The following is a 12,362-nucleotide window of genomic DNA, read 5'->3' on the forward strand; positions in this document are numbered from 1 at the left end:
GAGAGAGTGAGAGACACGAGTCACATTTCAGGGTCACCGTTTTTTCTTCCTGTCTCTCTCTCTCTCTCTCTCTCTCGTCAAATTCTCTGAGTTCTTCACGCTTTCCACAGTAAAATCTCCTGTTTCTATTAACCTCGTCGGTAGTAGTAATACTGACAATAGAAAGTAGTAATGGTGATGACGACGATAATAATAATAATAATAAAATTTTGCAATTTAATAACAAGATCAACTTTAGCTTGTCGTGCGCTTGAGAATTTAATCTTGTACACAGAGTATCTTACAAGAAGAATCGCCGTGCGGACGAAGAGAGTGAAAGAGGGAAGCAGAGAGAAAGAAAGAGTAAAGAGACATTCGAAAAAAAAAAGCTACACGCGAGAGAAGGCGGCTATCGAATCGTAATTGCGCGATACGTTAGCGCGCGCGTTCACGTCGATTTTTAACGCGTACGCCGGTGGCAGTTACAAGTATTACGCGACGTAATGGTGCACGAGAGTAATTGAACGGCGTATTCGCCGCTGTTCATTAAGTGCGCGATAACATAAATTACGATCCTATAAATTAATATAACGTAAAGTAACGCGCGCGAGCGAGTGAGCTCGCAGTCGGCTGTCGCAAACACGCGAACGATTCGAATTAACTCGTTAGATATGCGCCACGGAATAACCGTCGCCGTATCCCACTTGAGGTTTATTTACGGGCCGGCGTAACGAAAATCTTCGGCATAATAGGATTCGCGGTTACAATAGCCAATCGAACAGGTGTGCGCACAAAGGAGCAGGACTACGTCGCCCGCGGGCGTACGAATAAATATGCATGGCTAACGAGAATTGTGTTACAAATGATCGATTGTTGCATGATACCGAACGATTAGAGTCCTTACGTGATCTACATTAAAGTATTTATGCGCTATCTATACAGGGTATCTCTCGAAACTGAAGAAATATCGCATTCGCCGGCTGGCTCGGTCGATTCAGCGAAACTTTAACAAGATATTATGATAATTTTCGCGATGTTTTAACGCGTTGTACGCTATGACGGTGACCGGTGACCGGTATTGTGATACTACCGCATTTCATTAAGTTACGTACAAGGTATAATTAATTGCACGTAAAAAATCGACTGCGTGGCTAATAGAAAGCCAATGAAACGAGGTGAGAGATATCGGCATCTCGAGTTACATTTATTTATCGTAGCTTTGGTAATTCAATAGAAAAAGATATGGGCATTTTGAATTTAATTTATTTACCGTATTCTTGGCAATATAATTATGTTCGGTTAAACTTTCCTACAGTCAACGCGGAAATCGGGTTAATAAAATAAATTATTTAAATAATTAATTACAGAGTTTAATCATCTAATCATTTAATAACAACAATATTAATTCGCGATATTGCAATTTCCGTCTGCGTGCAGATCGCAATTTACGCGAAACGCGCTTTTTGCGGCGTTTTCAGCGAAGTTCAATGGGGTCCTCCATCATCGGGCGCAACAACAATCATCGCGTCACGAACCTTACGTAAAGCAGATTAACAAAATCCATGATGTTATCGCGAGCTGCTTTAAATCGGAGTGCGCGCGGTGCGCGTGTAATTCATTAGTAGCGCGCGCGCGCGAAGATTTCTATCTGCGTGCGATTTGCGCGCGCGAGAAAGTTGCTTTGCGAGAATCGCGCGTTTTTCATCGCTCGGAGCGTACATCGTGAAGTCATTTCGCGCACCGAGAGAGCGATATTGGATATCCGAAAAATCTCCGGCAACGTACCGACGTATCTCTCGATATGTATACGCGTGGGCGATACCGCGCCGTGCCTCGCCTCTCTCGCTCTCTTTCCTCCCCTCCCTCGTCGACGACGTACTTCTCTCTAAACGAATACACCGATAATAATCCGTATTCCGTATCGTTAGGTTGGGTCGTGTTACGTAAGCCGTGGCGGCCTTGCATTATAGCATCATAACCATTCATCCTGTCCGTTCACCTGCAATGCGCCACACAATTTGTCCCGAGCGAGCGATATATACGTATAGATATGCGCGATATACAGGGTGTCCCGGCTAGCCGTAGCGCGCTTTCTCTCGTTTGTGGATGTTACAGAGCGAATCGTGGAAATTGTCACTTTGGCCGACATTGGCTGGTTCGATAGTTTTGCGGTCGCAGGTAATTCCGAGCAAAAAATTCACGCGATATTACGGTTTGAGATATATTTTCTTTTTATTTCTGAAGAAAATAAAAAGAAAGAAAAACAGAATAAGAGCCGCTTTTAAAAAGAAAATTTAATATACTTCGTATATTCATGTTACTCGAATAATTTAATTTTCTCGCGAGCACGTTTCTCAAGCATGTGAAAGGTTGACAGAGACACCCTGTATTCGTCTGTGAACGAGCAGCGTTTCGTACGAACGACCATATCGCGCAGATTATTCGGGAAATGTCGAGGAAATGCCGCGATCCGTAAAATCAATACATCGATTTCCAATCATCGCCTCGACCCGCCGGATATTCGCATTTCAGCATCGTTCCATATTGCGTCTCCGCGAACATTTCTATCCGTATGAGGAAGCATACGGCTGGCAAATATAAGACTGTATACGAGTCGTTCGTGATTCGTTTATCTCGAAATGTGACGTTAGAGAATCTCTGGATCTATAAATGCAATCGGACGAAATGATCGAGTGTTAAAACCCGAACGCGAATAATTTAAATATTCGCATAGAATCTCGAGATGGATCTTAGATAAAGGGCGTTCCAGTTTAAGACTTCATAAAATCGGTAGAATTAGCCGAGAGGAAACGGCAAGTCGCGTGATCGAAAATCAACATCGCCGTTCTGGCGTGTCGTCGAGGAATAGAAACGAAATCGCGTGCTTTAATTCGACCTATAGCGCATTCGCAAACCGGAAACGCGTAGCCTACAAACGCAGCAGCTCGTAGACAATTGGTCTGTCGCAAAACGGTCGAGGACGACGAAAGAGGCCGTCGAAGATGAGACGGCCGCCGTGTCGTCCCGCGGTGATTGTCAAAACGTTCGGGAAAATTCGCGTCCGGTACGTCCGGCAAATCGATTCACACGGTGCAATTAGGGACGTACGGTACGATCGATATTTCTTCGCGCGGTCTTGCCGGCTTTTGGTGTGTTCGTTACGAGTGCTAATGTCACCATTAGTCTCGCTGCCATAACATTTGCCGGCTAAAAGGACAACAAGCCGGATCCGCTTGATAAACGCCATAAATTTCGCCTGTCGCCGCAGCGACGTGCATTAACGGCCATTAGAAAATCGTCGAACCGGTTGCATTACCGTCGGTGATACTTTCGTTATTCCGTAATAAACGAAGGATCGCACGTTACGCAATCGTTCGCGCGACGCGTTGCGCGATACGCCCGTTTCATAAACACAATAACATCTAATGATAATCTCTCCGTTCGTTGAGGCGCGCGAACTTCGTCAGACTCGTCGAAGAGCGCTTCGAGATGCACGTTTGCATAGCGAGGCATCGCCTTTTAGTTCTGGCCTTGAGAGACGCGCGTCTAAAATAAAACATGCGTTATAGGATTATAATAACATGTACGTTTTAACACTGAATCGGATAAGAAAGGCTTAATTTACTTTTTTCCCCAATATTCTTTAGCAAACTTTTACTCGTAATATTTACTTAATCCAAGCAAATTATTTCCTAAGTAAATTATCCAAGTGAAGTTTATTTGATCCGAGCAAAAATGTGCTAAGGAATACTGGAATAATTATTTACTTGAATCCAGTATTTTTTCCATATATATGACTCCCTTCAAAATAATACACCGTTCTGTGTGTTTTATTTTTTTTGCATTTTTAGATAATATTTAAATATACCTTTTTCTGTATGTTTTATGTTTTTTGACATTTTTAGATAATATTTCGAATTGTATTACTTGATATTCTTTTTTTAACTTTTTGTTATTATTGCCATTAGAATTAACACAATTTTGATATTATCTTAAATATTTTTATATTAAATATCTTCTCCTTGCGAGTGTGTTAATAGTAATGCAGAGAAAAAAGTGTTAGATTCAAGTAAATAATTACCCCAATATTCTTTAGCAAACTTTTACTCGTAATATTTACTTAATCCAAACAAATTATTTCCTAAGTAAATTATCCAAGTGAAATTTATTTGATCCGAGAAAAAATGTGCTAAGGAATACTGGAATAATTATTTACTTGAATCCAATATTTTTTCCATATATATGACTCCCTTCAAAGTAATACATCTCACCGTTTTATGTTCTTTTATTTATTTCAAGACTTTGCACTTCTTTGGATTATTATAATCTCTCTTAAAGCACAGAACTCGCATAAAAGACTTTTATTTTCATCGCACTCTGGCGTCTAGACCAATTTCAGCGACCTGTCTTTCCGCTTTGACATATATCGGCGATCCATTTCTTTCGCGTGCGCAAGGCGGTTATTTTCTTGCCGCGAACTCACCGTTCCGTCGCCACGATTAATGCGGCGCGTTAATGATACGCGAACGACGACGAGTTAATACTCCATATAATTGATTCTTAAAATAGCGTTCAGGAACGAGTTCTCGACGGCGCGGAACGATAATGCAACCGGAGTAAATAAATCCGCGCCGAGCCCTCCAGTGTGCCATTAGGGCCGCGCCACCGATTGGTTGCGTCAGGTCGTCGTAAAGCCGGCGAAACTGTGCCGGTTAACGTGCCTCTTAATTGCAAATCGTTCCATATGTTTACCGCCGACCGGCTGCGAATCGCCGGCGGATTTTGTCCGGACTATTCCGCACAAGTCGCTCACGGCGGCATAGTTCGAACCGATTTATGTCCCTTCATGCTCCTCGCCGTCTCGTACCCCCCGCTTCGTGTTACCACGCACTAAAGCGCTGGACGTGCTGCTCTTATTACGTTATTATCTTAAATTTGCGCCACGAGCATTGCGAGGGAAAAAATGTGCGCGTTTGCTCTCTCGCGAGCTTTCGACTCGATGCAGAAAGGTAAAGAAAATTCCACGGGAAATCAAATAACATGTAACCAATAATAATAATAACGATAATATTTTGTTGACCGCGAGTTATAGTACAGTAAAGATTAATACAGAGTATTGGTGAGTAATAATAAACACAAAGTATCAATTGATTTTACGACACACATCTCGAGATATTTGTACTGTCCGATATTTCTTTTTTAATCCTTTGTCTTGTTGCCTGTTATTAAAATACCAAAAATAGCTCGGAAGGAATTTTATATCAAATAATTCATATTATATATTTGCTTTCTAGAGAGAGACTGTTGAAGTATATGAAATATATGATTCTCTTCGAAACAGCGTACCGCACGGTTTTATTTTTAATGTTAATTTATATTAATTTTACACAAGCATGATAACATCGCGACTTGAAATTTCGACGGATCCGCAAGAGACCGTCATGGCTTTCGCGAGAAATTTCCGGCGGCGTTCGTGATTCACGATGCAGTCGTCGTTGAGGTTCTCCTCACGTGCGGTAGAGTTTATTAATTATCGAGCGAACGGTATACGGTCGCGATGCGACTGGATTCGTTAATGGACTTCGCGACCCGATTAAATATTTGGAAGGAGAGCCGACGTGACGTAAGCGGCAGCTTACGATCGACGTCAGTCGGAACGCCCTCGGAATCGCAATGGCACGTTCGCTCGTTCGCAACGATTTACCGAGTCCTGCCATCGCTCTTTCCACGAAGTCCTCACAATCGAAGATTCTTAATTCCACCTTACGTAAGACGAATTTGTCAATGGCGATTGAGATCAGACTCGTACGATACGGTCGCTTGACGTGTGAAAATGTGCGTGGATTTTTAACGAATAACAACTGCGAGACACGACCGGTAGCTCGATCGACTTTTTATGATAATCGGACGGTAGATAAGATAATAAACTCGCCATTATAATGCGATAACTTAATGCAGTTTTTCACCTCGGAATTCTTAAAAATATCCTTCTACTCAGAAATACGGAGTGTGTTTATACTCAACTCAATTTTTTCTTGTGTAATCTATAAATGGATCTATCTTTATACGTGCATATCATAATGATTTTGCGATAAAATCACATATCTGCTTTACCTATTCCGAATACTTAGGCTCGTGTTTACAGTCATTACTTGAAACTTGTCTTACGTGAGACACTTAGACCTGAGTTCGGAGTTAGATCGGAGATTCTGTGTCTCAATTATATGATAAGCGTGGTATTGTATTCGGGATGGCGACTCAACCGAGAAACTCGGATCTATCTCTAAACTCAGATCTGAACGTTTCGCGTGAGACAAGTTTCAAGCAATGATTACAAATACGGGTCGTACCGCTTTCGATTGACGCACGTTCGGATCGCTCCGGGAGCGATTAATGATGTCGCAAGCTCTACGATAGGCCATACAGAATTTATGACGTCATTAATCGCTCTCGGAGCGATCCGAAGCCGCTTCAGCCGAGAGCTCTGTTAGCTGATGTGACATCAGCCGGGTATGGGCGACGCGCAGTTAGCGTTGAACGCGTTCGTTCATTCCCGAATCTGCCGTTTTTTTCCCCCTTTACACGACACGACACGATACTTTCAGCTACGCAATCGCGTTTTAGTCAAACGCGCAACACACATGTCACACTATATCTTCTCGCCGCGAAGATATAATACCCGAGGCTCGTGACGGGCTTCGCAGCGTCGCCGGTGCATTGCATACGCGCTGCGAACGAAACTCGTACGTAACACTCGCGACTCTAACGACGGATTATTTAACAGCCGGAGGGCATATACCGGAGGGAAAAAATTCGCGTCGTCTTACATCACCGAGAAAATTCCGTCTCGCGACATTCGCGAGCCCAGCTGCGCCGTGCCGCGCTGTGCTGCGAATATATACACGCTTGTTAATTTATCGAGCGGTCCGTATAAATCGTCCGTTGGAAAAGTGTCACCGGCAGTCGAGGAAAACGCGGCGTTCCGACCGTGTGTTCGCTCCCCAGTGGTCCGTGACCAAGAATTTTGCGCGCGGCGCGGCCGCGTCGTGTTACATTGCGAGCGGGGCGGCACCGATAAATAATTTTCGCCGGTGAGTGTCAAAAGCTCGCCGCTGGGTATGCTCATGCGAGTGATATACAGGGTGCTTCTAAGCATCGGTCGGTTGAGAGAGAGAGAGAGAGAGAGCTGTTTTAAGAGCCTGCTAAGTGGAAGAATTAAGTGACTCGGCGCGCGGATCTGGCGACGATGCCTGCGCGAGGTGGAAGTTTATATCGTGATTAGCATTCCGGGATACAGACACGATTCACCGACATTCTCGTTAATCGTTGTTGTTTCGAGTACGAACAATCTTTCCCAGGAGAATTTCCGGGGAGAGGATCGAAACGCGTACGCGCAATGGGGAGTTTCATAGTTCGCGGCCTGTTTCCCAACTATTTGAATAGTTTCACTAATACGCAGACGTTAAATTTCGAACGGTCGTAACTGATTGTAAATATATGCGTGTGTGTATGTGCGCGCGCGATGCATTCTGAGATCTGGGTCGATCTTAGCAGCCGGTAGAACACGTTTTCGAAGTTAGATTGGATCTTTCACAGACACCTTGTATATTTAAGGTGATCCGACACGGCGATAAGGGAGAGTGATCGATAGCGTGGCCGGTTTAATGGCCGTCGTAGAAAATTCCGATCCTCGAACTATCGGGAAGCGATTCAAAACAAAGCCGACTCACGAAGTTATTAATAAAGATGGCGATAAATAACTTTAACGAACGAACATTACGAGCTGCGCGATCAATGAAACTTCGGTATTATGATGTGAAGCGAAATTATATTAGAAAATCAGAATTGGGAAGAGCTTAAGATAAATTTACAAAACTATAAAGTGACATACGACAAGTCAAGGCGATTTAAAAACGAGTCATAAGAAAGACGTTATCTTATAGAAGTTATATAAAAGTTATGGTTTATAGAAGTCAAGTGTGTGCGCGAATGTTTTACAGGAATTTATTTACTAATTCTCATAAGTTTTGAATATGTTATAGAACAATAATAATGTAAAAGAAAAAAAGAAAGATATTTTTTAAAACGCGCTTTTGCACGTTTAGGGGTTGAAAGAACAACCTGCAAGGTAATTCGATCAAACTGATCGTGAGTGAATATTTTCGAAACCGCACGAGGCGCACGAGAAAATGTTTTAGGCAAAAGTTTTACGATATTCGATGCTTTCTATAACCGTGAATTTGAATTTTCGAAAACGTTATATGGAAGTTGAAATCGTATTGTATGTTAAAAAATGTTAAAAAATCATATTTCTGGAAGATCCAAATGTATAATTAATTATAGAAATCATCGAATTCCACAAAACTTTTATTACTTTTATTCAAAACATTTTTATTAAATATATTATATACAACTTTTTTATTTAAAACATTTCTTTCGTCCAGTTCACGGACAGTTCACAGTTTCAAAGACGTTCGTTCACAATCGATTTTACTGAATTTCCTTCGAGAAGTTATTTCAACTGCAAAATCCATAAGAAAAGCACATGTGAAAAAACACTTGTTTCCTATACGGCATACCTATCCAGACTTTTCCTTGTTAACTCCCTTGAAAGCGCAACCTACCGATAGGAAATTTAAGACGGCCCCGCCACGCGATAACTGTAATCAATCTCTAATCACAATCCGACGGTCCACGTTTCCATAATCATTGATAGTAGGTTCACAAAGGTAACAACAACAACACAACACCGCGACAGGAATAGCTTTCGCGCCACCGCTGCCGGGTCAAGAAGTAAAGGGAACACCTTCGGCGTCGTAAATCGCGGCCTGATGACTCGATAAAGCACGCGCGCATGTGCTCGCGCAGTGTTGGGACAAACCGGCGATTTGCGATCATCGATACCTCCGGCTAATGACTACTTCCGGCGGGGAATATCGGCGCGCTCATTGATAAATGATTACGTCAATGACGTCAGTCGTTTCGGGGTGGCCGCGTGCACGTCGCGCCGAAGGACACGCGTGTTCGCGTGTATCGGCGCGAGATTTGCGGCCGTGATACCCCGGTGATTCCGGCCCGATCAATATGAAGCGAACGCAAGCGCGCCGTCGCGCGTACACGCGGCCCGGGCGTCGTTGTTCCGCGACACCGCCATACCGGCGGATCGATCGATCCTCGCTTATCGTCCGATCAGATCGATAACGCGCGGGAGAAGAGAAAAGAGAGAGAGAGAGAGAGAGGGAAAGGGAGTCGCGCGCCGGTATCGCACGTTCACGATCGATCGATCGATCGGTCGCGCGGGCGTGTATCTACACGCCAAGCCGATAAATCGTCAGCGACGCCGACGGCGTCGGCTCGACGAGGAATTGAATCGGCCAGTGGAAGAAGGACTCGAGTGCGCGCGCTACCAGCTGGACTCTGGCACTTTCGTCGTTGCGGCCGATGCTGTTGTACACGGCTAACAGCGCGCAGCCGCGTGTGACGTAACTTAATGTAACGTAACGTATAAACATACGTTGTGACATCTTTTTCGGTTTGTCGCGCGGAGAACGGTTGTGGCGGACGGAGGGAGGAGGGATCGTAGGTCTTTCACATTCGATTTCTTCTCTCGACGCTCCTCGAATCTCGCCGGTGAGTATTATCGGAGATCCGTCGAACGAAAAGTCACGCCATGATGTTGGATCCTTGATGTCTCAATAATAAAGACATAAAAACGGAAAGAAAGAAAAAATATGACGCGAGACACGTGCGCGTGGTTCGTAATTACTCGGTGGAAATTAAGTATCGGGACGTTGCGCAAGGCTGAAAACCCACCTACCGAGATGTGATCGGCGACAATCGTTGCGCAATTCGAACGCAAACACGAACAAATTTACTTCATTATTCGGCGACGAGGAGGCGCGAAACTCGCGCGTCGATTCGACACGCTCGCCTATCTGCGGACTCGCAGGCGCGGCGTTTCGAAAGTTTTCGTCCGCGCGATAGGAAGGAGAGGAGGAAAAAAAGAGTGGCGCCTGTCATTTCTCGCGTTTCGCCGTGAAGAGACCAAGTGCGCTGGTTTCGTCATAAGGGACGCTCCTTTAATGCGCGGCCTCGCGACGCTCGGGAGCATTGGAGACTTCAACGCGCGCAACTCGCGCGCAATTATCTCTGCTTTCTAATTCGGGCGCGCTTGCGAAGACCGCTCGTGAAAATGGTCTCCTGCGTCGTGCCAGGCTGTTTTAAGTGGATGACCCGCCCTTTCTGGGGCTTATGGAGATCTCGCGAGACTTTCACGAGAACGAACCGTTGCCGGGTGTATGGATGAAGAAATTAAGCGTCTGTGGGAACGAGGATCTAGAGACACCCGGTTGTGTTCGTAAGACGGTTTCTCAATGTGAAACGACGAACTTATTTGAAAAATGAGGAACATCTGCGGAAACATTTTACCTCTGCTATATCACACGGAAAGACAGAACTCGGTTCCTGTGACAGAATAGAGATGAGAACTCAGTGACAAGAATGAAAACTCGACGACAAGAGGTGTTATCGGTGTTACTGCGATTGAGAACATTCGTGTGTACATTCAGCTGCATTAAAACTCGGTTGAGACACCTGAAAACAATTAAAGTAGAAACCTCCTGCAGGAATTTTTCTGTTCTTTCAACCGAATTTTCATCTGATTCCCAAGCAACAAAAAATTCAATTACATCAATAAAATTGTTTTTTTTCATGCAAATAATCCATATAATAACATGAAAGTTTCATATTGTTCAATCACACGATGCGCTAACAAGTCTTTAAGAGCTAATATAGGTTGATTATTGCTAATATAATTTTTATTATCGCGTGCAATGAATATTTTACGTTATTAATTAATATATTAAATATTATTAATCACAATTTTTTGAATCATATTTAATATTAGTATTAGTCAGAATTATATAAAATTATATTAATAATATTCGTAATGATCAGTCGGCTCTCATAGATTTATTAATGTTTCCTATAATTAATAATCTAAGAGCCTCTAAAAATCATATGTATCGTACAATCTCCAAGATAGTCTTCTCCAATTAAAAATTTTCAATTAAGAACTTCTTGATAGAAAAGCTGATTTCTCAGGAAGAAAAGAGAGAAATTGATAAGGAGAGAGGATGTGCGATTCCAGAATACCTTAGATAATAATTATGGAATATCTTAGATATTCAGCAATCTCTTATCGTATTCATGTGAGGTGCGCTTGCTCAGACGCGACTTTATCGGATCCGCCGGCAAAATCCGCAGCCCTTCCTTCATTAAACCGCGAACAGGAGCGACTTTCTCAAAGGAAAAGCAAGGTTTCCCGGGCTGGTAATTGGTCTTACACGAGCGGCTCCGTTTTTGTTCAGCGTGACTCAGCGAGCGAGCGAGCGAGCCAGCCAGCCGCTGAAAGCGACTCGAGAGACGAAGTCGAGCAGTTTTACCTGCTCCGCGGCCTTGTTAACGAAACGGACGTCCATTTGAAACCATCTTAGCGCGCTTCCGAGAATTTCGTTTCGTTCCTACTAATTACCGGAGGCGTCCCATATTCCGCTGCTTCTCTCGGTTCGATGTTTTCTCCGCGAAACAATACATCGGACGAGCCGGGCACCGCACTACGCCGCGCCAGTCCCGTTTCGACGATGTCTGGTGATCCGGCAAATAAAGAAACACACCCCGCGGTGTTTGTTGCTGGAAATCACGTCCGAGAGTATGCCGCCGTTTTTCGAGTTGGAGATAGTATATTTGTCGGCTGCAATTCGCAACGCTGAACGTTATAAATAGCGACGTGTTTCTGGTATCGACGTTACGGAGGGATTTCTTCGAGCGAGCAGTCAGAAATATGAAAGATATATTGTGCGCATGTGCTGCATTATAGGAGAACGATAAATCTGAATAGCAGCAAAAATAATGCAAAGTCCATTTATTTGCGACCGCAAGTGAAGCAAGTAACTTTTTCTTATTTTCTACGAAAGCAACAAAATACGGCGCTTTTCAAATACGATCCCATTGATATTTCTTGATGAAAAATAAGAAAAACTGAGAAATTACTATTACTAGAATTACAAAATACGAAGTCGTTAAAAATAAAAAAATATTTGAAAAAATATTTCTTACTGTATAAATATATCTTATTGAAAGGAAATCGAATATAAACCGGAACGCTTTATCATTTTCAGGTTCGCGATCTCGTGGAGGGTTGCACGTGCCCCACGCAGTTCCCGATGATCCGCGTGTCCGAGGGCAAATACAGAATCGGCGACACCAAGGTCTTGATCTTCGTCCGGATACTACGCAGTCACGTGATGGTGCGTGTCGGCGGCGGCTGGGATACCCTCAGTCATTATTTAGACAAACACGATCCGTGCCGATGCAGGACCTGT

General features: G+C 43.7%; 1 protein-coding gene across 1 annotated transcript in view; it reads left to right on the forward strand.

Moving 5' to 3' along the window:
• LOC106748822 (GAS2-like protein 1) overlaps positions 1–12,362 on the forward strand; it is a 78,176-nt gene that overhangs the window by 50,425 nt on the left and 15,389 nt on the right. The window contains exon 4 of the mRNA XM_014627701.1: positions 12,159–12,360. Coding sequence (XP_014483187.1) covers positions 12,159–12,360 — 202 coding nt within the window. The remainder of the gene's footprint in view (positions 1–12,158; positions 12,361–12,362) is intronic.

This window comes from Dinoponera quadriceps, unplaced genomic scaffold, assembly GCF_001313825.1.
Source record: "Dinoponera quadriceps isolate SergipeBrazil2010 unplaced genomic scaffold, ASM131382v1 scaffold3207, whole genome shotgun sequence".
In the NCBI taxonomy this organism is placed as follows: domain Eukaryota; kingdom Metazoa; phylum Arthropoda; class Insecta; order Hymenoptera; family Formicidae; genus Dinoponera; species Dinoponera quadriceps.